The 26,680-nt window shown below is 45.1% G+C and overlaps 1 protein-coding gene across 3 annotated transcripts; it reads left to right on the plus strand.

The window, feature by feature from the left end:
* Positions 1-24,744, plus strand: LOC106675914 (NLR family CARD domain-containing protein 3). 3 transcript variants are annotated; one of them, XM_024802850.2, is made up of 11 exons: positions 1-74; positions 10,280-10,399; positions 10,479-10,562; positions 11,013-11,129; positions 13,387-13,459; positions 13,622-13,823; positions 13,948-15,745; positions 17,915-18,085; positions 19,030-19,203; positions 23,497-23,543; positions 23,677-24,744. In XM_024802850.2, the coding sequence occupies exons 2-11, from the start codon at positions 10,323-10,325 to the stop codon at positions 24,198-24,200; spliced, it is 3,267 nt and encodes a 1,088-aa protein (XP_024658618.2). In that variant the 5' UTR covers positions 1-74; positions 10,280-10,322; the 3' UTR covers positions 24,201-24,744. The 3 variants fall into 3 exon arrangements, with proteins under 3 accessions (XP_024658618.2, XP_076741533.1, XP_076741532.1); XM_076885417.1 differs by lacking the exon at positions 1-74 and adding an exon at positions 1,802-1,857; XM_076885418.1 differs by lacking the exon at positions 19,030-19,203.
* The last annotated feature ends 1,936 nt before the right edge of the window (positions 24,745-26,680 follow it).

Below are 26,680 nucleotides of genomic sequence, written 5' to 3' on the forward strand. Positions count from 1 at the left end.
ACAGCCAGAGAGCATTTGAAGCCACACAACACGAGCGTGGAGACAATTCTTCCTCTGCAGATTTTGAAGGCACCGTAAGTTTCCCTTCTTTCTACCTTTAAGCTTTTATAGATTATTGATTAAACAGAAAAACACATAAATTCTTGTTGAGTAAACAATAAAACCTGAAGCTCAGTCACAAAGCGTCAGTTTCTGTTGGGCGCTGCTCACATACAAACACTCAGGAGGAAGTGCTCGTGCACGCTGCTGTTATTTGCAGGTTCAGTCGGTTTTCTGCAGCTGGAACTCATAAATCCATGTTATGCAAATCTTCTGTTATAACAATGTAAGTAATGTTAACATCTCTGTTTATCATCTCAACTGTAGCTTTAAGTTTAAGCATTGATGTTAGATGTGCAACCCTGACTCGTTGAGATTATTCTGTTTACCAAGAACAAGTTTGCACTCGTTGATGCGAACGTCTTCGCTCAGCAACACCTTTGTCACAGGCTAATTGGTCCATTGTTCTAATTTGTCATGATAACTACAGAACAACATGGTAAAGATCAGCACATCGATATATTGAACTAAACATGACTGGATTTATAAACAGACTTCAAACATTTCAGTAACACACACACAGTCCACACACCTCCTGCTTTTGCTTTCATTTCTAACATCAGATCTCCTTTTTTCACCAATCTTCTTCCTCTAACAAGATCCTCAGTCTGCCGCTGTTTCTTTTGTGGAGGCAAATCCATTCTGTGTTTCCTTCAAAGCGTCATTTCCACTTCAAAGCTGTGAAAATGTGTCAGATGAAGTTCCCTCTTTAAAAAGCGATGATGAAACTGTGGCACTTAGTGACTGAAACCCAAAACACATCATGTTTGTCTGCTGGAGAGACGGATCAGGGCGGCCTTCGTCGCTGTGATGTCATCAGCCTTTGAAGACTCTGTCAGGACAGTGACAGGAAGTGACCTCAGTCTAAAGGTCATTTGTGGAGCTGAGCTGATGCACAGCATCAACATGTTACTGCAGCTGAAAAGTAACAAACTCAGATTAAACAGTTCAAACAAGTCGAAGGCGTTCCTACATCAGGGAGCAAAGACGAACTCCACACACACTGACACCTCTGCAGTGACACGTTCAACACAATAACATGATGCAGGTATGACGCTGACCTTTGACCTCAAACCCAGAAACAAACATCACTGATGTGTCAGTGTACAGGGACTGTTATCATAAATGTGTGTTCGTCACATTAATCTCAGCTCAGATGTTTTATTTTAGCTGGAGGCTCAAACAGAGCAGGGAGCTCATAAAATATAAAAGCAGAATTCAAAGAGCTTTTAATAACTCAACATGATGCTTCAAAGTTAAAGGAGCTGGACTGATGTTCGTGCACATCAGAAGCTTCAAATATACAAAAATTTTTTTATAAAAAGGTAGCAGGAGGTCAAAGGTCAGAGCTCCTGTGTGTCTGAGGGCGGCTTCACGCTGGAGAAGGATGAAGGAGTCTGACCTGAGCCAGTGTTTGACATGAACACATCAGCACTGCTGTCAGTGAGCCTAACGACACCCGTTAGCATCATTTCAGTGTTTCTGTGATAAAAACACTTCCTGTCACTGTGGTGGTCACAGTGACATCATGCAGTTTGTGTTTTGACCTCCAGAAAACCAGGAGACATAAATCACCTTTGGACAACCTGCCAGAGATTTGGGAGTTTCCCACGTGCACCTGAATGCAGCACTGACAGTTTCTAACGGTAACATTACACAACCCTGTAGGTGTTTCCTTCCTGCTCAAACTTTACTTTCTCTTTCCTGAACTACCCGTTTCTGCTGACTGATCGTCTCCGTGTGAAGCTCCGTGTGAAGGTAACCTTAGCAGTCTTTAATGTTTCCTGGCTAACATCAGCTGTGTGCAGCTTAGTTCCAGCACACATCTGCCGCTCCATAGTTCACGGTAACGGACTCACAGCTGGACCAACAGGCTGTTGGTTAAGGACGTGTGCTAAACACACATCCTTCTTTCAGTGTGGGCGTGACTTTGTCTTAAAACACACATTTAATGTCCTGTTTGTAGTTCGAAGGAAAAACGACTCCATGATGAGTCAGTTTGAATGTTTTCAGTGATGATCTGCAGTGAATGTCATGGTCCTGAGTCTGAGGACTCAGTGTTTTGTGTTTCTTTATGCTTTTGTTCATTCCGAGTGTGTATTCTGTTGTGATTTTGCCATTTGTTAGGTTTCTGTTCTTTGCCTGCCTGCTCCCACTTCTCTGTGTTCCCTCTGTCTGTCCATGGTGTTATTGTGTCTGCTCATGAGTCTGCCTGTCAAGTTCAGTGTCCTGTCTGGTTCTCTGTGTCTGTTAGTTTCCTGTTTTATTCTGAAGGTTCATGTCTGATGTGAGTGTGTTCAGTTTACATTTCCCCTGTCCCGTCAGCTCTGATTTCTCCCAGCTGTGTTGCCCTCCTGTCTCTCATCCCCTGATTACTGGTGTGTGTATTTAAGCCCTGTGTGTTCTCCTGCCTGTTGCCGCTTCGTCTGTGTTACTTCGTGTCAGTCTGCGTTACCCTGTGTTCCACAGTGTCCTGTTCCTCGTCTGCGTCTCTCTGCTTCTCATCCCGTTGTCATATGCTCCCAGGTCTGTTATTTTTAGTTCTCCCAGTTTAGGTGTCTTTAGTTATTTGTTATGCCCCACTGTTTGTTTGCCACTACACCTCTGTAAATAAAACCACCGGTATCTCATCCACTGCCTGCATCTTGGGTCCTTCTTCCAACTCCACACGGCTCGCTTCGGCAGCCGTGACAGTACGAACCGTCCACTATGGACCCAGCAGCAGTCAACCCGCCCGAGGAGCTCCGGGAGGACATTATTTACTCAGTAGACAAATTAATTAACTTATGGCTGGAGCATGAGGGGAGAGAATTCCGACAAGGCATAGCTGTTCGGCTACAGCGCTTACTTTCTGGTCTCCCCTGGTTGCTCAGCTCACTTCACCCGCTCACACAGAATTTTGTTCTGAACGAGCTTCATCTTCTCCCCCTTGCTACCACCCACCCTGCAACTCATGCTTCACTCCCTGACCCGACGGAGAGCGTCCTGCCCGGCCCGTCGGTCCAGCCTTCAAATGGGAAACAGCACTCGCGCCGTCGACGCCCCTCGCCACAGTCGGACCCCAGGATATCAGAGCGGCCGACTGTGGTGAGTAAAAAGGATAACAGCTCCAATTTGAACTTTGAGAGTTTTTCTTCTGGGGTTGTTCGGGGTGTGTCAGTGGGAGCTAATTCGCTAAGCCTACCTACCTTCGTGGTAACCGATCTCTCCCAGGTTGGCATTTTTAAGACTTCAGTGAAAGCAAAGGGCTGTTCTTCTGTTTCTTCTGAACCTGTTAAACCCGTGTCAGCTAACCCAGGGTCTGCTAAAACTGTGGCATATATCCCAGAGACAATTAACACCAGCTCTGATAATACCAGGACTGTTTATTCATTTGAACTGCAACCTGAAGCTCAGTTAGCCGCCCGGCCTGAAGCTCAGTTAGCCGCCCGGCCTGAAGCTCAGTTAGCCGCCCGGCCTGAAGCTCAGTTAGCCGCCCGGCCTGAAGCTCAGTCTCCAACTTCACCACCGTTGTCATCACAACCATTATGTCCGTCACCTTCAGTTCAGCCTCCTGTTCGGCAGCCACCAGCCCTGCATCCTGTGTCAGTTGCTCCACCTGTAAAACAATACAAGTCAATTCTACCCGAAAGACACTGTTCCTCGCCCATCCATTCCAAGCAGAGAGACAAATCTAATAATAATGTCAACAGTCCTCAAAGGCTGGCCGGTTCTGAGACTGAGATGCACTCCAGGGCCTCCCCAGAGGCTGGGTTTCAGCCCCCATCAGACTCTGGACCCCTGGAGTTTAAGAAGCCAGCTGAGGACTGCACCCGGCTGTCGCTGCCTGAGCAGGGTCAATGCTCTGCGCAGCTGCAGGCCGCTATGTGTTTGCCAGAGGCCCGTGTGCCTGCTGGTCCTGTCCTGTGCCTGCCAGAAGCCCGTGTGCCTGCTGGTCCTGTCCTGTGCCTGCCAGAGGCCCGTGTGCCTGCTGGTCCTGATCTGTTCCTGCCAGAGGTCCCCGCGCCTGCTGGTTTTGTCCTGTGCGTTCCAGGGGCCCCTGTGCCCACTGTTCCTGAGACTGTTCTCGCTGGAGGGTCCGAGGAGCCCGCCCAGCTTCCTGCCTCGTCAGCTGGAGGGTCCGAGGAGCCCGCCCAGCTTCCTGCCTCGTCAGCTGGAGGGCCCGAGGAGCCCGTCCAGCCACCAGCTGCTCCACCAGCAGCCTCATCCACGCTTGCAGCAGCAGTTTCATCCATGCTGCCGCCTGCTGCAGCGCCTTCGTCTGCTGCATCCTCGCCTGGTCCAGCTTCAGCATCATCCTCGCCTGGTCCAGCTTCAGCATCCTCGCCAGCTGCTTCGCCTGGCCCAGCTTCAGCATCATCCTCGCCAGCTGCTTCGCCTGGCCCAGCTTCAGCATCATCCTCGCCAGCTGCTTCGCCTGGCCCAGCTTCAGCATCATCCTCGCCAGCTGCTTCGCCTGGCCCAGCTTCAGCATCATCCTCGCCAGCTGCTTCGCCTGGCCCAGCTTCAGCATCATCCTCCCCAGCTGCTTCGCCTGGCCCAGCTTCAGCATCATCCTCGCCCGGCCCAGCTTCAGCATCCTCATCAGCTGCTTCGCCTGGCCCAGCTTCAGCATCATCCTCGCCCGGCCCAGCTTCAGCATCCTCAACAGCTGCTTCGCCCGGTCCAGCCTCGCCTGGTCCAGCCTCCGCGTCTTCATCCTCATCAGCCTCGCCTGGTCCAGCCTCCGCGTCTTCATCCTCATCAGCCTCGCCTGGTCCAGCCTCCGCGTCTTCATTCTCGTCTGCAGTGGCCTCCTCTTCAGCTTCCCCACCTTCGTTTGGCCCAGCCTCTGCATCAGCTTCGCCTGGTTCAGCCTCCGCATTCGCTTCAGCGTCGCCTGGCCCAGCTTCGGCTTCAGCCTCTGCCTCGTCTGGTCCAACCTCCGCTTCGCCTGGTGCTGCAGGGGCCACGCAGCCTTCGGGTCCCCTACTACCACCTCCACATCGTCGGTCATCTGCCAGGCCGCTTGTTGGGCATCATCACCACCGTGGCCGCCCTCCGGACTTCTGTTGCCACCCCCGCCTTCTGAGTGGACGACCTCCTACATGCCGCCACTGCCCTCCGCGTGGCCGGCCCCCAGACCTGCAGTCGCGCCGCCGTTGCCGTCCGCACGGTCGGCCCTTGGACCTGCTTCCGCGCCGCCGTTGCCGTCCGCACGGTCGGCCCCCGGACCTGCCCCCGCGCCGCCGTTGCCGTCCTCACGGTCGGCCCCCGGACCTGCCCCCGCGCCGCCGTTGCCGTCCGCACGGTCGGCCCCCGGAACTGCCCCCGCGCCGCCGTTGCCGTCCGCACGGTCGGCCCCCGGAACTGTACTGTTTTGGCCTCCTGCGCTGTCGGCCCCCTGAACTTGGCCATCTGGGCCTTTTTGGACTCTGTCCCTCCGTCCTGGGCCCCCTCCGCCCGCCCTGGTCGGGTCGTTTTCTGTTTTGGTTTTTGTCTGTTTTTGTGTTTCTGCTGGGCTGTCTGGAGCCAGCCCTTGAGGGGGGGGGGGGGGTACTGTCATGGTCCTGAGTCTGAGGACTCAGTGTTTTGTGTTTCTTTATGCTTTTGTTCATTCCGAGTGTGTATTCTGTTGTGATTTTGCCATTTGTTAGGTTTCTGTTCTTTGCCTGCCTGCTCCCACTTCTCTGTGTTCCCTCTGTCTGTCCATGGTGTTATTGTGTCTGCTCATGAGTCTGCCTGTCAAGTTCAGTGTCCTGTCTGGTTCTCTGTGTCTGTTAGTTTCCTGTTTTATTCTGAAGGTTCATGTCTGATGTGAGTGTGTTCAGTTTACATTTCCCCTGTCCCGTCAGCTCTGATTTCTCCCAGCTGTGTTGCCCTCCTGTCTCTCATCCCCTGATTACTGGTGTGTGTATTTAAGCCCTGTGTGTTCTCCTGCCTGTTGCCGCTTCGTCTGTGTTACTTCGTGTCAGTCTGCGTTACCCTGTGTTCCACAGTGTCCTGTTCCTCGTCTGCGTCTCTCTGCTTCTCATCCCGTTGTCATATGCTCCCAGGTCTGTTATTTTTAGTTCTCCCAGTTTAGGTGTCTTTAGTTATTTGTTATGCCCCACTGTTTGTTTGCCACTACACCTCTGTAAATAAAACCACCGGTATCTCATCCACTGCCTGCATCTTGGGTCCTTCTTCCAACTCCACACGGCTCGCTTCGGCAGCCGTGACAGTGAAGACTTTTTCAGTACAGGGTGAAGTTTGTGGTTCAGGTTTTAGCAGCTCTGCAAGTGGAAGGTTTGAATCCTGTTTTAAGGACTGATGTAAATTTCTTGCCGATGGGCATTGTTCCCTCTAAGCTGCGCGCGTGCGGAATTGCGCACTGCTGGCACGGTCTCTGCGTTGCGCACAGAAAATCTGCGTTGCGCACAAAAAAGAAAAAATCTAACCTGAATTGAAATTAAAATGAATACTTTAACAATCATGTTTTGCAGTGTTAGTCAGTGACTGACTGCTCCTGTATGGGATTAGAACGATGCCACCTTATCCCGTAGTCCAGCCAATGATGCGATTCACATTCATATATACAGTGGGGCAAAAAAGTATTTAGTCAAATTCAAATCAAATTCAAATTTTATTTGTCACGTACACAGTCATACACAGTACGATATGTAGTGAAATGCTTGGACAACTGCTCGTGACCTAAAGAAAACAAAAAAGGAAAAGGCTATGAATAAGAATAAGTCAGCCACCGATTGTGCAAGTTCCCCCACTTAAAATGATGACAGAGGTCAGTAATTTGCACCAGAGGTACACTTCAACTGTGAGAGACAGAATGTGAAAAAAAATCCATGAATCCACATGGTAGGATTTGTAAAGAATTTATTGGTAAATCAGGGTGGAAAATAAGTATTTGGTCAATAACAAAAATACAACTCAATACTTTGTAACACAACCTTTGTTGGCAATAACAGAGGTCAAACGTTTACTATAGGTCTTTACCAGGTTTGCACACACAGTAGCTGGTATTTTGGCCCATTCCTCCATGCAGATCTTCTCGAGAGCAGTGATGTTTTGGGGCTGTCGCCGAGCAACACGGGCTTTCAACTCCCGCCACAGATTTTCTATGGGGTTGAGGTCTGGAGACTGGCTAGGCCACTCCAGGACTTTCAAATGCTTCTTACGGAGCCACTCCTTTGTTGCCCGGGCGGTGTGTTTTGGATCATTGTCATGTTGGAAGACCCAGCCTCGTTTCATCTTCAAAGTTCTCACTGATGGAAGGAGGTTTTGGCTCAAAATCTCTCGATACATGGCCCCATTCATTCTGTCCTTAACACGGATCAGTCGTCCTGTCCCCTTGGCAGAAAAACAGCCCCATAGCATGATGTTTCCACCCCCATGCTTCACAGTAGGTATGGTGTTCTTGGGATGCAACTCAGTATTCTTCTTCCTCCAAACACGACGAGTTGAGTTTATACCAAAAAGTTCTACTTTGGTTTCATCTGACCACATGACATTCTCCCAATCCTCTGCTGTATCATCCATGTGCTCTCTGGCAAACTTCAGACGGGCCTGGACATGCACTGGCTTCAGCAGCGGAACACGTCTGGCACTGCAGGATTTGACTCCCTGCCGTTGTAGTGTGTTACTGATGGTGACCTTTGTTACTTTGGTCCCAGCTCTCTGCAGGTCATTCACCAGGTCCCCCCGTGTGGTTCTGGGATCTTTGCTCACCGTTCTCATGATCATTTTGACCCCACGGGATGAGATCTTGTGTGGAGCCCCAGATCGAGGGAGATTATCAGTGGTCTTGTATGTCTTCCATTTTCTGATGATTGCTCCCACAGTTGATTTTTTTCACACCAAGCTGCTTGCCTATTGTAGATTCACTCTTCCCAGTCTGGTGCAGGTCTACAATACTTTTCCTGGTGTCCTTCGAAAGCTCTTTGGTCTTGGCCATGGCGGAGTTTGGAGTCTGACTGTTTGAGGCTGTGGACAGGTGTCTTTTATACAGATGATGAGTTCAAACAGGTGCCATTCATACAGGTAACGAGTGGGGGACAGAAAAGCTTCTTACAGAGACGTTACAGGTCTGTGAGAGCCAGAGATTTTCCTTGTTTGAGGTGACCAAATACTTATTTTCCACCCTGATTTACGAATAAATTCTTTACAAATCCTACCATGTGGATTCATGGATTGTTTTTTCACATTCTGTCTCTCACAGTTGAAGTGTACCTCTGGTGCAAATTACTGACCTCTGTCATCATTTTAGGTGGGGGAACTTGCACAATCGGTGGCTGACTAAATACTTTTTTGCCCCACTGTACGCAGTAGTGATGTGTCGGTTGCGAACGAAATGTGTCAGAGCCGGATCTTTGACGTGAACGACGGGAGCCGGTGTTGTGCTTTGCGCTGGGCAGAGGGGGGAGGGGCGGTAGTTACAGTCAGTACCACAGGAACAGAGCGGGAGGGAGAGAGAGAGAGAGCCAGGGACAACAACGTCACATTAGAAAGGTATAGTAATCATCCACAATTATTTTCAGTTGCAGATGATGGGATTTCCGACTCTTTTTAGAGAACCGGCTCTTCAGGTTGTTTTGTTGCTTTAATTAATTTATTATTAACAATAATATAAAATTATGCACAAAAGGAATTATAATGTAAAAAAAAAAAAGAAGTCTGTTGTATTTATATATGTTTATATATAAATATATGCGGTGGTCCCTAGAGACAAAACACGTTCAAACTGCAAAACACATTTCTAGCATGAACTGAACTTCCAAAGCAGAGCTACTAGATCACTTAAATTACACAATTGAAAGCATGAAAGCACATGTGTATTGTTTGTGTATTTATACACAAGCACCCATATATATTCAAATAAGTTTAAAAAAAAAAGTTAATTTACCTGTTACTACCACACACCAAATCTGGTTGTTGGTACTTGCTGGCTTGTGTAGCCACGAGGTAACAAAAGCTCAACACTGCCCCCTAGCATCCTGGAGCACTGCTGTTGTGTTTTGTACGTGCTTCTGAGTTGCTGATGGGTTCCTGTTGTCTAAAGGTTGTTGCTCCTCACAGATCACAGTGTTTTCAGCCTTTGGTCAGTTTTTGCTGTCAGAACTTTCTTGATGTGATAGATGTGCAGCTGCAAACAAAAATTCAAAATTCAAATTCAAATTTTATTTGTCACGTACACAGTCATACACAGTACGATATGCAGTGAAATGCTTGGACAACTGCTCGTGACCTAAAGAAAACAAAAAAGGAAAAGGCTATGAATAAGATGGGAAATAAATATGAAAAATTAAAAAGGGAAATAAATATGAAAAATTAAAAAGGGTAAATTTTACTAGGAAGGAATAAAATATAAATTAAGGTTAAAAAGGAAATAACTGTACAACACAAATTAGAATGAAGGGTAAATTTAACTGGGAAAGAATAAGATAAAATATATAAATTAAAGTTGAAAATAAAATAACTGTACAACAAAATACACAATATAGAACTATATAAGAATGTATGAAGAAATATAAATAAATATATACACAATAACAGCAGCTGTACAAATATTAACTGGAAATGAAGAATATAATGTCCAGTGTTGTGCAATCCACATTATGTCTTCTGCAGTGCAAATATGCTTAAAGTGATTTAAGTGATGAAGTGAAAACAATGTCCAGAATGTCCAGTGTGTGTGTAAGAACTGTATGTGTGGGTCAGTACTGTGTGGTGGTGTGATTGAGAGACCGAATCGTGCTGCTGTAAACGATTGTGTACTTTATTCTTTCCATACGTGCCAGTGCAACTCCGACTCAGTTTGATCGTCTGTCTCTGAACATTTACAGTTTTTATCAAATGAAAGGAAACAGGAAACACAGTGCAGTGAACGCTCTGCACAAGAACAACATTCAGTTTATTTCTGTAATGTGAACGTTATTTTTCCTCTCATTAACATGATACTGTCATAAGTACATTAATTAATAACATAATGTTGATAAACTGTGGTTGTAGAAGTCTGTACAGTCTCTAAGAATAACGCTGCTTGTTGCTGTTATTATTGATCCCTTATTGATATGTGATGGTCAGTCCTACAACTACAGCAGATACCTCGTATTATCTGCACTCAGATGGAGCAGATCAACACATCAGACACGACCTCTGCAGCTCTCAGCTGATGTGCACATGAATGATTGTGTTTCCTCTGCAGGTGAAGGTAGAAAGTGTGTGTGAGCTGATTTGGATTGAGCAGCATGGATCAGTGTGAGGACAGAGAGGAGGGAGCCCCTCCCTCTAAAAGAGCCATTGAGAGCCAGACCAAAGCTCAGAGGTGAGATGACCATCTCTAACTGTCCATGACTCCATGTCACAGCTCAGCACTCACATCTCTGCTCCATCATTATTCACAGGAACCCACCTGGACCTCCACCCAGAGAGCGTGACAAGTCTAAAAGCCCTCCCATAGAAGACCTGCCTGTGTCTGCTGCAGAGAGGTGAGCTGTTAGTAACATGAACTCTGTGCTGTCAGTTTGTTGTCTGCTGTAAGTGATGATGATCTTTTTGCTTCGTGGTTTTTAAAATGATCTAAAATGTCTCAAAGGACACACAGGCTCAGCTGTAACTGTCATTTTTATCTGGTTTGAAGCCACATTTTGACAGAATTGGCTGTTTTTAACTATTTATTTTAAGAAGTTGTGGAAATTTAGACATCAGACATCTGGATCCTGAACTGTTATAGAAACAAATGCTAGCAGTGGGTAGTTTGACTTTAGCCTCGTGGCTAAACTGACCAAAACCAGCATGCCCACTGCCAACACTAGTTTGGAGTTTCCTTCTGCTCATGCTCAGCCTGCAATCCAGTTTGTCTTTAGGACGATGAAGGTATCCTAATCTTCATCAGCTTCTGTAGCTGCAAATTAAAAAAAATGTTTCCTCCCTAACAGGACCCATGGGAGTCCAGCTGGACTTGAAGCTGGACCCAGCTGTGTGTCCTTCAAGAGTGAGTGGTCTAGACGTCAGCCCATTGATTTTAAAGTCCAGCAGGTGTCTGCTGCAGAGAGGTGAGCAGCTAGTAACATCAACTCTTTGAGAGCTGATTTAACTGCTTGGTGTTGTTGAATGTTGTTATACCTCCTCGTTTATCTGTTTGTGTAAGGTTTGTGGTGGGAGTAAGAGGACTGGGTAGATCTGGTGCACTCTGTACATTTCCATTTGTTTTCTGTTAAAAACACTAAGTAAGCAGGTTGGTGCCACCTATGCAGTGTTTTTCATCTTATGAATATTAAGATTTTTCTGTGTTTTTGTTTCGTTTTTAAGAGTAGAGCTCTGCCAGGTTAGGGTTAGTAGGTCTGACATTCAGCTGCAAATCATTCCAGTGTGGGCTGAAGGCCATCACTCGATGAAGCCAACAGAACCACATCATCTGTGAAAACCAGAGAGGATATTCTGAGACCACCCAAGTGAAAGCCTCGTGGCAATTCTGAACAGAACCGGTGACAAAGGGCAGCCCTGACAGAGTCCATCACCCACTGGGAAAGAGTGCAACTTACTGGTCCTCCTTCTTAAAGATGGGAACCACCACAGTCTGTCAATCTAGAGACACTGCCCCTGATAACCACGCAACATTGTAGAGATGAGTCAACCAACACAGCGCTAGAACGTCCAGAGTCTTCAGGAACTCAGAACGAACCTCTCTTGAAGGTCTGCTGGAGGTGTTAGTTGAAGATCTCACGGATATATCGACAAAACATTGAGAAACTAAAAACTATAGAGCATCTCATTCATTTAAAAACAAAGTTTATTGTTTTAATTACAAGAAACCTTCCCACACTGTAACTGACTGACCCATTTTAAAACTAAATAAAGCAGGAGGCCCAAACCATTGCACATACTGGTTCTGTATAGCACAAACGTTCTGCTACCAAATGACACCTGAGCATCCTGACTCAGGGTTTGAACGATTCATCCCATCGTCTGATCCAAACCATATTGTTAACGTTAGTACAGGAACCTCTCTGTGGTTTGTTTATGACAAAACTGTGAGATTTCAACCTCTTGGATATGAATGTGGTTGTTTACCAGGACACAGATGAGTCAGAGACAGTTAGCAGCTCTGTATTCGTGTCCAACACGATGATCCAAAAAATGGTGACGTTTGAGAGGCATAATTATCTACTTCAAGTATCCGGTCGTTAAGTGATGATGTGATGAATCCTACTTCCGGGCCTAAAGTAGTCTGTGTTTAATATGGCTTTTGTGTTGTTAACATGTTTAATGTTTTGTATTTTCTTCTATTTAATCTCAAAAAGCTCCTAAAACAGTCAGTGATCCCTGTTGACCTCCCTCGGCTTTTATTACCGCTAATCATTTATTTAAGCTCAGTTTTTAAAACCTTAGGATGTAACTACAGCCCAGCCCATGCAGCAGTATATGAACGACTAACCTCGTATTGTGGATGGATTATCTCAGTTGTTCTCCTGGCTGAAGTTTGGTCCTTTTACAGCCTCCTGCCATGCGATTACATTTGTTCCTGACCACCGAGAACACTCACGTTAACTTTTATCGAGTGGAAAAAAGGTTAGCTTGTTTATATTATGCTAACATAGCTGTGTCGCTAGCGGTCACATAGCACATCATTACATACCAGCTAGCCAAACTTCAGTAACCCTAAAAACGTCACTGCTGTTTAGTTTTCTGTCTTCATTTATGTTGGAAGTGATAACAGAGCTGTACGTTTTAATTTGTTTCCAAAATCTCTCAGTCAGGACATGCTATATTGTATTTAGATAGAAGCTAGCGAGCTAACTCCCTGCTAACTTCTAACTTCATTAAATGTCATAAATTCCGTTTTCATGGATGCCTGGATGTTAAACTCAATTGTTACACCTGGTAGAGCAGAACGCTGATCATTTTATTAAAGATGAAAGACTTTAGACAGTTTTTCAACTCTCAGTAATGCCATAGTGATCGTTTGATATATGGACCTGCAGCAGAGTTTAGGCCCAGACACGGCTAGTGACGTCAGACTTAACGACCGGATGGTCGTTGAGCTGAGAGAGGAATTAATCATATCTTAGACGATTGATTGTTATTTAACTATTTCATTATGTTTTCTTTACAACTGTCATCCAAAGAGAATTTGTTAGCAGCTGATGTTGGCTTTTAGTTGGGAAAATTAAAGTAATAAGAAACTAAGCTGAGCTGTTGATTTTTAGTACGATCAGCTGAAATCATAGCCATATACGACTAAGAGCAGTCATCTAAATAAATGTCTTTGTCAAAATATCACTGGCTGAATTGATGATAATTCCTCCACAGAGTGGACCAGGAGAGCTCAGAGGTTCAACGTGGTCAGACTGCCCATCAAACACAGCTGGACTCCATATTTATGGTCTGTACATGTACAACAACTACTTTTACATCTATTCTGTTCACAGTCATCTCCATGCTGCTCTTTGTAGACCAGCGGAGTGTCAGTGTGTCCAACATGGATCTGATGTTTGGCTCCATGATTTCAGTCTGATTGGCTCATTCATAAAGTATTCTGTTCCAGTTGCTGGAGGACAACATCATCACGTTTGTGAAGAACGAGCTGAAGAAGATCCAGAAGCTTCTGAGTCCAGATTACCCAGAATGCTTAGAGAGTCAGAGGGAGGATGATGAGAAGAGCAGAAGCAGAGAGGCATTTGTGAAGATCACAGTGGACTTCTTGAGGAGACTGAATGAGGAGGAGCTGGCTGACCGTCTGCTGCGCAGTAAGAAAAAGATAAAGATTAGAGCTGGTTAATGAATGCTAAATTAACTAATATCTTGCAGATGGACAACATGCATGTGTACTTAATAAATTCTTGACTGAGATTTAATTAATTTGTTTTTTAGAAATTCCCACTGAAGGTTATGAACATCATTTCAAGTCTGCACTGAAGAAGAAGTTCCAGTGTGTGTTTGAGGGCATCACTAAAGCAGGAAACCCAACCCTTCTGAATCAGATCTACACAGAGCTCTACATCACAGAGGGAGGGACTGCAGAGGTCAATGATGAACATGAGGTCAGACAGATGGAAACAGCATCCAGGAAACCAGACAGACCAGAAACAACCATCAGACAAGAAGACATCTTTAAAGCCTCACCTGGAAGAGATGAACCAATCAGAACTGTGCTGACAAAGGGAGTGGCTGGCATTGGGAAAACTGTCCTAACACAGAAGTTCACCCTGGACTGGGCTGAAGGCAAAGCCAACCAGGACTTCCAGTTCATGTTTCCATTCACTTTCAGAGAGCTGAATGTGCTGAAAGAGGAAAAGTTCAGCTTGGTGGGACTTGTTCATCACTTCTTTACTGAAACCAAAGAAGCAGGAATCTGCAGCTTTGAAGACGTCCAGGTTGTGTTCATCTTTGATGGTCTGGATGAGTGTCGACTTCCTCTGGACTTCCACAAAACTACAATCCTAACTGATGTTACAGAGTCCACCTCAGTGGATGTGCTGCTGATAAACCTCATCAGGGGGAAACTGCTTCCCTCTGCTCGCCTCTGGATAACCACTCGACCTGCAGCAGCCAATCAGATCCCTCCTGGGTTTGTTGACATGGTGACAGAAGTCAGAGGGTTCACTGACCCACAGAAGAATAAGTACTTCAGGAAGAGAATTGGAGATAAGAAGCAGTCCAGCAGGATCATCTCCCACATCAAGACATCACGAAGCCTCCACATCATGTGCCACATCCCAGTCTTCTGCTGGATCACTGCTACAGTTCTGGAGGATGTGCTGGAAACCAGACAGGGAGGACAGCTGCCCAACACCCTGACTGAGATGTACATCCACTTCCTGGTGGTTCAGGCCAAAGTGAAGAAGGTCAAGTATGATGGAGGAGCTGAGACAGATCCACACTGGAGTCCAGAGAGCAGGAAGATGATGGAGTCTCTGGGAAAACTGGCTTTTGATCAGCTGCAGAAAGGAAACCTGATCTTCTATGAATCAGACCTGACAGAGTGTGGCATCGATATCAGAGCAGCCTCAGTGTACTCAGGAGTGTTCACACAGATCTTTAAAGAGGAGAGAGGACTGTACCAGGACAAGGTGTTCTGCTTCATCCATCTGAGTGTTCAGGAGTTTCTGGCTGCTCTTCATGTCCATCTGACCTTCATCAACTCTGGACTCAATCTGCTGGAAGAACAACAAACAACCTCCAAGAACTCTGACACAAGAGAATCTACAGAGAAAAACTTCTACCAAACTGCTGTGGACAAGGCCTTACAGACTCCAAATGGACACCTGGACTTGTTCCTCCGCTTCCTCCTGGGTCTTTCACTGCAGACCAACCAGACCCTCCTACGAGGCCTGCTGACACAGACAGGAAGTAGCTCACAGACCAATCAGGAAATGATCCAGTACATCAAGAAGACACTCAGTGAGAATCTGTCTACAGAGAAAAGCATCAATCTGTTCCACTGTCTGAATGAATTAAATGATCGTTCTCTAGTGGAGGAGATCCAGCAGTCCTTGAGTTCAGGAAGTCTCTCCACAGATAAACTGTCTCCTGCTCAGTGGTCAGCTCTGGTCTTCATCTTACTGTCATCAGAAGAAGATCTGGATGTGTTTGACCTGAATAAATACTCTGCTTCAGAGGAGGCTCTTCTGAGACTGCTACCAGTGGTCAAAGCCTCCAACAGAGCTCTGTAAGTAAATATGTGGTCATTCCTTTTTGAATTTGTGAAATATTCAAAATAATTCAGCTGTCAAAGGTCCTCTCGAGCCTCTCGATTATCAAAGACATGTCTGTAAATTGCTGCATTCATCTTTCCCTGACTAGTCTCCTGGTTCCTGCTGCCATAAACCTTCCCCACAGCATCCTGATGCCACCACTTGTTCACCTGTAGAGATGGTATTGGCCAGGTGATGACCTTTAGCTGGTTTCCTTTAGACACGACATTTGGCATTCTGGCCAAAGAGTTCACATCAGATCTTTGGTCACCTCTCTATTTGCTCTGAAATGCTCTCTCAAAAATGGGACCGTATATAAACAAGCCTGTGCCTTTAAAAATCACAGCCAGTCAACTGGTGGACTCTATTCAACTTGTAGAAATATCTAACAAATGATCAGTGGAAATGGGATACACCTGAGCTTAATTTTGAGTGGCATGGTTGTGAATACTTGCTTATACTTGCTTATACGTTTTATTTATTTATTTTTTGGTTGTTTCATTTTAAATAAGTTTCTGAAAAATTTTCAAGCAGACTTTTTTTTTTTACTTTGTCACTATGGGTTGTAAACAGCACACGGCAGAACCAACCACAGTTTCACAGTTTGCATCCTGCTGTATTTAACACTTTTTCCCGGTTGCTGTACACACACAGTCAGCTGCAGCTCCACAGCTTGCAGCGTGAGCCGGGATTGCATATGCCGTACAGATGGGTCCATCTCCCCTACAGCGGCTCAGCGATAGGGAAGTGTGAGTCCAAGTGGCTACCCACGTATCCGTGGCGCTGGTGACGGGGGCCACCCATGTGGCAATTGCAGATGTAAGCAGAGGCTCCCACGTGGCTTGGCAGGTGGCCGGCATGCAGGACCACTTGGCGTGCTGACCTCAGGACACCACTAGACCGGCCAGCATGGTGACCTCAGGAGTAGCACGACCCTTGCACGCTTCGACCTCCACCACCTGCTTTAGATGCCCCTCGCAGCGCCTCCTCGACCTCCACCTCTGGCTGGAGAGGCCCCTCGCAGTGCCTCTGCCCGGTCCGTGAAGACACACCAGTCGCTCTGCGGCCCTCCTCTGGGGCCATGACGGGTGCAGGCCCCTGCCGGCCAACAGCCGCTCCCACCCAAGGAGTAGTGATGGGTGCGCTGACAGGCTGCATCCTGGCTGGTTTCACCCTGGAGGCCAGAACAGGCGCTGTGCAGTTGAGGGTCATAGGTGGGGGTGGCGGGGGTGACGGCCAGGAACTAATCTGAGCTGCTAGACTCATGATTCGCTGCATCCGGCACTCGGATCAGTTTTGTAGTTCTTCCCACGGGTGGCGAGACACCGCCGCCTGCTCTCACTGCATGGCCACTAGCTCGGCCACTTTTTGGGCCAGCTCCTTCCCTGGCTGGCCCGGTCTTGGGTCTGCCACGCCCCCTCCTGGGTTTTGGCGCCACTGTAAACATCACACGGCAGACCCAACCACAGTTTCATGCTTTTCAGCATGCTGCTTTCTTTAACAGCCCAACACATACCAATAACAACAATCTAATGACTAACAGCACAGTCTTTTAAGCCAGCAAGGCATGATTGGTGTGATTCATTTTGGAATGAGGCTCTAACATGACAACTTGGAGAAAACTGAACTGCTGTGAATACTTTCTGCATGCATTCTAGATCTGATCCTTCAGCCTCATCTCCGAGATTTGCTAGCCTCGTGTTTTTCACTCACAATGTTGTCTTCAAGGACAGGAGTTTTGTTCTTTATATCAATTACACATACTTTAGTTAGCTAATCATAGCTCAGTTTATAACTCGCCTTCAGTGTAGTCTGTTATCTCCTTTTTCATTTCTGCTATGAACTTTCCAACAAGTGTGATCATACCAGAAGCTTACTGACCAAAAGCATCTGGTGGAGGTGCAACACTTAAGTGTCCCTTAGAAGAGATTTGTTTGGGCCAAGAAAGTGACCAATAGTGCCTTCTGTTTATGCCAACAGGTATATTTAGACAGAGCTTGATTTGTGTTTTCACAAAGAAAATTTAAAATGTTTTATTAGATTTGTTTTAACTCAAATTTTAGAGTATTTTCTTAACCATGAATTGGGCTGTCTAGGTTCAGCATTTACAGTAATTTAATCTTATCACAAATCTTGCTTTTCAGATTGAGTGGCTGCAACCTTTCAGGGAGAAGCTGTGAAGTTCTGTCTGCTCTCAACTTCCAGTCCTCTAGTCTCCGAGAGCTGGACCTGAGTAACAATGACCTGTGGGATTCAGGAGTGAGGCTTTTCTCTGCAGGACTGAAAAATCCACATTGTAAACTGGAATTTCTCAGGTCAGGAATCAGCCATAAAACATTAAATTGTATTAATATTTAAACAGCTACCCATCATATAATTGTCAAATTATTTTTGTTTAACCTTTTGCATAGTGTTAGACTCTGGGTACTGTAGACTTTTTTCATATTTCATATTTTTGCATGTTTAAAAAGTGAATTCATTCACCGTCCATTTAGAGAATTTAGGGCTATTTTGTGCTTGTGATATACGAATTCCCTTTCATTGCTATGAATGATAGATTAAGGAAAAACTGCAGGAAATGCAAAAAAGACCTTGAGACATTGAGAATAGTTACAAGTACCTGGGAATCCCACAGGCAAATGTGGCTTCCAGGAAAGCTGCAACCACAAGTTCTGAGCAGTCAGCCGAATGGGAAGAACAAGATCTGGACAATCAATACCTATGCCCTTCCCCACTGGTGAGATCATCAGTTGGCTAAAGGAGGCGATAGAAAAAGCAGATGAAGACAGCCATAGTGATAGATGTAGCTGAGTGATAGTAATATGAGAAACCTGAAAAATACGACGGGCTGTGAGATGAGCTCAAAAAGATGTCGAGGGTGAAGGAAACAGTGGTTCTCTTGGTAACTGGAGCAGCGAGGGCAGTGACCTCCAAACTGGGCGAGTGGCTCCAGCAGATCCCAGGAATGACGTCTGAGATCTGCGTCCAGAAGAGTGCAGTCCTAGGAACAGCAAAGATACTGGGCAGAACCCTCATGGCCTTATCACTGTGAAAGACAAAGCTGGCACCACTGATTAACAATGGGCAAAAAAATCCAACTAATTATATCTCATTATGTGTTCTCAATTGCTGCTGCTATAAATAAAGCTAACATTAACTGAATGCGTGGAATGGGTGCGTGGCATTCAAGCTCAAAAAAAAGAAAAAAACAACAACACAGCAACAACAAAAAAGTGTTCACACGTTGTTCTGTCTGCAGTCTGTCAGGCTGTCTGATCACAGAGGAAGGCTGTACGTCTCTGGCCTCAGCTCTGAGCTCCAACCCCTCCCATCTGAGAGAGCTGGACCTGAGTTACAATCATCCAGGAGACTCGGGAATGAAGCTGCTGTTGGCTGGACTGAAGGATCCAGACTGGAGACTGGACACTCTCAGGTATGGAGAGAATGTCTGATAGAGGAGGATGAATTTTAATTTCCTCAGGGAATGATAGAGTTCTCTGATTCTCTCCCTTTCACATATATTCTACGTGTGAATCAAAGGAACATGTGTTTCGTTCAGCCTGCTATCCCACAGCTTCCCATCCAGTGTGATACTCAGCCTTTCAGCCTTAACTGGAGAGCAGTCTTCTGGTCGAGTCAGTGCTAAATCAGCTGTCGGCCTTCTTCACGTAGTTACTGGGTCTTACAGACAGACGCATCAAACAAACAGACATTTTATCTTCTAAAAGGATTCAGTGTTTCTTTTGATAATAAAAGCCTAAGCACCAAATGAGCAATACATATTTAGCCCTTCTACTTCTCAACATCTGGGGCTCCAACTTATCTCTCAACTCAGTCCTGAGTCCTCCTCACCCGACCCCAACCAGCAATGGCATCTGATAGTTTGGTGGCACGTGTTCGTCCTTTACTGCCATTGTTATCAATCTGTTTATAAGAGTCCTCAAACATGAGATCTGACAACATCAATCCCAGAAAATTCTTTCATCTCATGTGACAGTTTCCATAATCCTTCCGGTGCCCTGGTAACTGACCCGTCCAGAGCTGTATAATTTGAAATATACATACAACAAGCCAGCCCAAGCATTGGACGCACCCAATGTGTCCAATTTTTTGCCAAAAGCATAACTAAAGCTATCCTGATCTGGACTGTCATAACTGACGTTGACATCAACTTTTCTGATAGTCCAGCTATTGCATTCCTGGTCAGGTTAGCCAATTTCTGCACATTGTAATGAACATAATTAATACAGCTAAAATCCTTATTGGGTGTTATGCAAAGTACTATAGACTCAAACCCGTTAACTGTTGGGTTTGCCAATTTATAAGTAAGTAACGTGTACTTATTAAGCGCTTTTTGTAGACAGGCCGTCACAAAGAGCTGAACATGAAGGTAAAAATAAACAGAACGCTAAGTATCCAAACTCTCTGTGAATGGTACTCATGGACAAGGCCCATTTAATCAATGGCCCTTGATCAGTGGTTGTTGATCAATGGGGATGAGAATTTGCATAATTATGATACTGACCTCCCAGCCCATTGTTCCTTCAGTGGGCTGGTTTCAGTCATTATGCAAATTTACTGTTTATAAGATTGAAACCTGCAGTCAGCTGAGACTGAAGACGTCACCTGGATGATGATGAAACGTTTCTCCCACAAAACGCTACGTCCAGATGAACAGAAGCAACTTTTGGAGATTTACTTACCTGGATGATTGAGAAATGCATCAAGAAGAACACTAAGTAACAAAACAGACAATATAAACAATACAAAAGGTTAAAGGTAAATAAAAAGGTAAAAGAAATGAAAGCGATCAACAGAAGGCTTTGAATGAATTTTTATTCATCTGGAACTCCTTTCTGTATCCCTGTTGATTTATATGTGCTGAGAATTTTGTCTAATATGGACCGTCTATTCCAATTTTTGGACTGATGTACCTTTTGTCTTATAACTCTTACTGGCAGTCCCAACCTGACCATTGAGCAAGACACTGACCAGGCACTGGGCAATACCAAAACAAATCAGCCTTTATATCAAAGATCTGGAAGAATTTGGCCATAAAGTAAAATTCACGGTGCCGTCAGGGCGTACGTCCTCTACTTTGGTATCCAGATTTTGATATAAACAACAGGCTCTGCTTACCTTTATTTTGAAGGCTTTCTGTGAGCTGAACCGAAACCAGTTGAAAAACTCCATCAGGGTCGCCACTTTGTTGTGTTCATTTTTCTTTCTTAAGGAAGGAGAACGACTATCTTTGGAAAGATTTTATTGGCTTCAGCAGTTGAAGTTACAAGTTATTGCGTGCTGGACCTCAATGTGAACACGCGGTCTGCTTCACAAATAGGATGGCCCTGTAAGCATGCAATACAGTTTTATACCGCGATGTGGTGCTCCTACCGTCTCCCCTGCGGGTCTTCTCCACTCCGTCCATGTCTGACCTTGTCCTACCATCTGCTTCTTTCCTGGAAAAAAGAAAAAACACCTCCGTAGCCTAACCTTGTTGCACTAATATTATCCAGCAATTCTTAGCCTCTTATTTTCTACTGATTATCTAAATCTGGGACATTGTGTTCGGACTCTCTCAGCCCAGAAAAAATATCCCCCTGACTCTATAGGAGGAGGATTGAAGATCACTTTGCTGACAACGACCCCAGAAAAATGTGGCAGGGGATCAATCACATTACCAACTACAGAAGCAATAACCAGGCAACATCTAGGACTGATGCCTCACTGGCTGAGGATCTAAGCCGTTTCTTCGCCCGCTTTGAGACGACCAAGCCCTCAGCTGCCACACCACTTCCACCCGCCCCCAGCACTGGCACACTAACACTTAGGGAGCACCAAGTGAGGTGTGTTCTAAGGTCAGTGAATCCCAGGAAGGCGGCAGGTCCTGATGGAATACATGGAAAGGTTCTCAGAGCATGTGCTGACGAACTGACCGGAGTCTTCACTAAAATCTTCAACCTTTCCTTGTCATCAAACACCGTCCCGCCCTGCCTCAAAACCTCCACCATCATCCCCATCGCCAAGAAGACAGCTGTGGCCAGCCCAAATGACTACAGGCCTGTTGCACTTACGCCTGTAGTGATGAAGTGCTTTGAGAGACTGGTCTGTCAGCACATCAGGGCCGGTCTGCCTCCCACTCTGGACCCCCACCAATTTGCCTACAGGACAAATCGTTCCACCGAGGACGCTATCACCATAGCACTCCACACTGCGCTGAGTCACCTGGAGCACCGAGGAAGCTATGTGAGAATGCTCTTCCTGGACTTCAGCTCAGCATTCAATCATATCATCCCGGAGATCCTGGTCCAGAAACTGTCTCACCTGGGACTTTCCACCCCCATCTGCCTCTGGATCAAGGACTTCCTGACAAATAGACCACAGTCTGTCAGACTCGGCCCCCACCGGTCCAGCACCATCACACTCAGCACCGGGTCTCCACAAGGATGTGTTTTGAGTCCCCTCCTGTTTACGCTCTACACATCCGACTGCTCCCCTACCCATCTCTCAAACACCATCATAAAGTTCGCGGATGACACCACAGTGGTTGGACTCATCTCAAGGGGGGATGAGTCGGACTACAGAGATGAGGTCAACAGACTGACTGAGTGGTGTTCAGTTAACAACCTCCAACTGAACACCACGAAAACTAAAGAACTTATCTTGGACTTCAGGAAGGGCAGAGCAGACCCGGCCCCACTTTACATTCACGGGAGCTGTGTGGAGAGGGTACACTCCATGAGGTTTCTGGGCGTGCAGATCTCTGATGACCTCTCCTGGACTGCAAATACTACAGCGGTGGTTAAAAAGGCCCAGCAGCGTCTCCACTTTCTGAGAGTGCTCAGGAGGAACAACCTGGAGGAGAGGCTGCTGGTGACATTTTACAGAGCCACCATAGAGAGCATCCTAACGTACGGCATAACATCATGGTATGCAGGGTGCTCAGCTGCAGACAGGAAAGTACTGCAGAGGGTCATCAACACAGCCCAGAAGATCACTGGCTGCTCTCTGCCCAGCCTGGAGGTCACTGCAAACTCTCGGTACCTCAGCAGAGCTGGCAATATCATCAAGGACCACTCTCACCCCAGCAACCAACTGTTTGAACTATTACCGTCAGGCCGACGGTACAGGTCACATAAAACCAGGACAAACAGATTCAGGGATAGCTTCTTTCCCAGAGCTATCACCGTAGTAAATAAACACAAAAACAACTGAACCTATTCCATACCGTCACTGTCATTATATTATGCTGCTATTCATACTGTCATTATATTAATGCTGCTATCCTGTATATATTGTACATACTATTGTTTGAGTACTTACGATTGTTTTTTTTGTACTTTTTATATTTTACATTTATATTTATTATTGAAACTTGCACCAAGGGAGTGGCACTCCAATTTCATTGTACTCTGTACAATGACAATAAAGGCTATTCTATTCTATTCTATTCTAACTCCACAATTGATGTGTAAGCATGTTTGCAAGCTCTACATGTCAGTCTTAATAATTCAATTTAAGAATATTGCTGAATTAATGCGTTTGGCCCTTATTACATGGAGTGCCACATTTGTATGAGCACAATAGAAATGTGTATAAACCATCAAGCAAAAGCAGCTTTATTTAATCATTTTCCATCCTAACACTATCAGTCTGTGTATGAGAGCCATGTAATGTCCATGTGTGCATGCTGACTGTGCTGCTCTGACCCCCCTCCTCCTTTCAGGGTGGAGCCTGCTGGAGAACAATGGTTGACACCAGGTCTGAGGAAGTGTAAGTGTGTTTTTAATGGGATTCATGAAAACAAAGCAGCACACATTCACATCTCTGATCCATCATCTGTTCAATCAATGAACAGATGATGGATCAATAACTGCAGCTGGATTGTGTTTGTTCTCTCCATCAGATTCCTGTCAACTCACAGTCGACACAAACACAGTGAACACAAACCTCCAACTGTCCGACAACAACAGGAAGGTGACACGTGTGGAGGAGGTTCAGTCGTATCCTGATCATCCAGACAGATTTGATGTTCGTCCCCAGCTGCTGTGCACAAATGGTCTGACTGGTCGCTGTTACTGGGAGGTTGAATGGGGAGGACTGGTTGATATATCAGTGAGTTACAGAAGAATCAGAAGGAAAGGAGAGACGTACAACTGTGTTTTTGGATACAACGATCAGTCCTGGAGTCTGAACTGCATTAAAGATGGTCCTGATGCTGTCTGTCACAATAACAATCGAGCATCCATCTCCTCCTCCTCCTCCGTCTCTAACAGAGTAGCAGTGTATGTGGACTGTCCTGCTGGCACTCTGTCCTTCTACAGAGTCTCTGACACTCTGATCCACCTCCACACCTTCAACACCACATTCACTGATACTCTTTATCCTGGGTTTTGGTTAGAAAGTGGTGCCTCAGTGTGTCTGTGCTGAGTGTAAAGAGGGTCATCCTGTTAGAGAAACACTGACTGTTGAACAGTTCAGTCTGTACATGTCTGTCTCTTTCACTCACAAACAAATTTCAATTCTTTTTTTTATTTAATTTATTGCACCTTTTTTCCAATTTATGTAGTTACTACGGACTTAATGCATACATATTATTACAATTTGGGATGTAATGGTTGTATTGATGTATAGCAACTTGAAAACTAACTTACCTTAAATATGTTTATTTGCAATCTCGAGATTTGCTGCAGCTTGAATTACTTTCTACTGAGTTGTAGCAGCGCATTTTCACGTGGTGTTCTCTGTGTGTTTGAACCAAGTTATGTAATATTTGCATAATTTGAGTTATTATATATTATGTCATGGACATGTATATGCATGCATGCATGTGTAGGTTTATCGTATTAGATATTGTTTGAGTTTATATTAGTTGAACCACTGCTGGTGTGACATATATTTAGTCTAATGGCAACATATGTTACTACAGACTGCTGGCAACACTGAGCATTGAGGTGACAATAAACTAGCTGACTGTGACAGCCTCTTGTCCTCCTTCCTGTATTCTGACCGATACACCATCTTGTTAGCTGAACCTAAAAGAACCAGCCCTCGCCTACTACTTACATATGGTGTCCAATGTGTGCCAAAATTGGGCCGGGCTGGAAACACCTAAACATTTATTAAAAGTGCTATAATTTTTTTACTTTTTCACTTTAGAAACAGAAATCTTTGCACAGGTGATCTTTATATGTTCATTACTGAATTTCTGGATTAAAATCTGAACTAAAGCATATTTTTAAAAGGTTTTTATGCTGGAAAAAATAAATAAATTAGGTGAGGAAAAAATCTATTTAATGTTTCTGTGTTCCAGCCTCGGTAACTTTGACACAGTAACATCAGCTGCAATTTTTACATCTCTGATGAAATCTCACAATTTTATTTACACAGCGCCAAATCACACAAACAGTCGCCTCAAGGTGCTTTATATTGTAAGGTCGACCCTACAATAACACATACAGAGAAAAACCCAACAATCAATGACCCTCTATGAGCAAGCAATAAAAAGTGTGATTAATGCAGAGAGGTCTATTAACACCTAGTGAGTGAGAAAGGCTGAAGGCTCTGCCTCCCATTCTACTTTAAATACTCTAGGAACAACAAGTAGGCCTGCAGAGCGAGAGCAAAGTGCTCTAATAGGGTGATATGGTACTACAAGGTCATTAAGATAAGATGGGGCCTGATTATTTAAGACCTTGTATGTGAGGAGCAGGATTTTGAATTCTGGATTTAACAGGAAGCCAATGAAGGGAAGCCAAAACAGGAGAAATCTGCTCTCTCTTTCTAGTCCCTGTCAGGACTCTTGCTGCAGCATTTTGGATCAGCTGAAGGCTTTTCAGTGAGTTTTTAGGACTTCCTGATAATAATGAATTACAGTCGTCCAGCCTGGAAGTAATAAATGCATGAACTAGTTTTTCAGCGTCACTCTGAGACAGGATATTTCTAATTTTAGAGATGTTGCGCAAATGGAAGAAAGCAGTCTTACATATTTGTTTAATATGTGCGTTGAAGGACATGTCCTGGTCAAAAATGACTCCAAGGTTCCTCACAGCGTTACTGGAGGCCAAGGTAATGCCATCCAGAGTAAGAATCTGCTTAGATACCATATTTCTAAGCTTTTCAGGGCCGAGTACAATAACCTCAGTTTGATCTGAATTAAGAAGCAGAAAGTTAGCGGCCATCCAGGTCTTTATGTCTTTAAGACATTCCTGCAGTTTAACTCATTGGTGTGTGTTATCTGGCTTCATGGACAGATAGAGCTGGGTGTCATCTGCATAGCAGTGTAAATGTATGCTATGTCTTCTAATGATGCTGCCTAAGGGAAGCATGTATAATGTAAACAGAATTGGTCCTAGCACTGAACCCTGTGGAACTCCATAATTAACCTCAGTGTGTGAAGAGGACTCTCCATTTCCATGCACAAACTGGAGTCTATTAGATAGATATGATACAAACCCCTGCAGTGCGTATAAGCACATTGTGCGCTATCGGTCCTGCGTGCTGCACAACAACATTCAATAGTTAATATTTACTGTTATTTACACTTAGCTAGATTAATGCTTTGCTGCTATTTCTTTTATGTTGCTCTGTTTTTTTGGTTGTTTTCTCTTCTTTTTCCTCTCAACAGGTGACTCGGGAGATTTTTCTTCTTTTTAATAATAATAATAATAATAAATTTTATTTATGAGCGCCTTTCAAGTCACCCAAGGACACTTTACAATAGGATAAAACACTTAGTAAAACAATGGCAGAATAAGAACAATAAAATACAAGCACAAGATAAAATGAACAAACAGTGGATTCACAGTGAATATGCAGATTTGAACAGATGAGTTTTGAGTTGGGATTTAAACTGGGGGAGAGAACCAATATTTCTTATTTCAGGGGGCAGAGAGTTCCACAGCCTGGGA

The sequence above is a fragment of the Maylandia zebra genome, linkage group LG6 (assembly GCF_041146795.1).
Source record: "Maylandia zebra isolate NMK-2024a linkage group LG6, Mzebra_GT3a, whole genome shotgun sequence".
Classification (NCBI taxonomy): domain Eukaryota; kingdom Metazoa; phylum Chordata; class Actinopteri; order Cichliformes; family Cichlidae; genus Maylandia; species Maylandia zebra.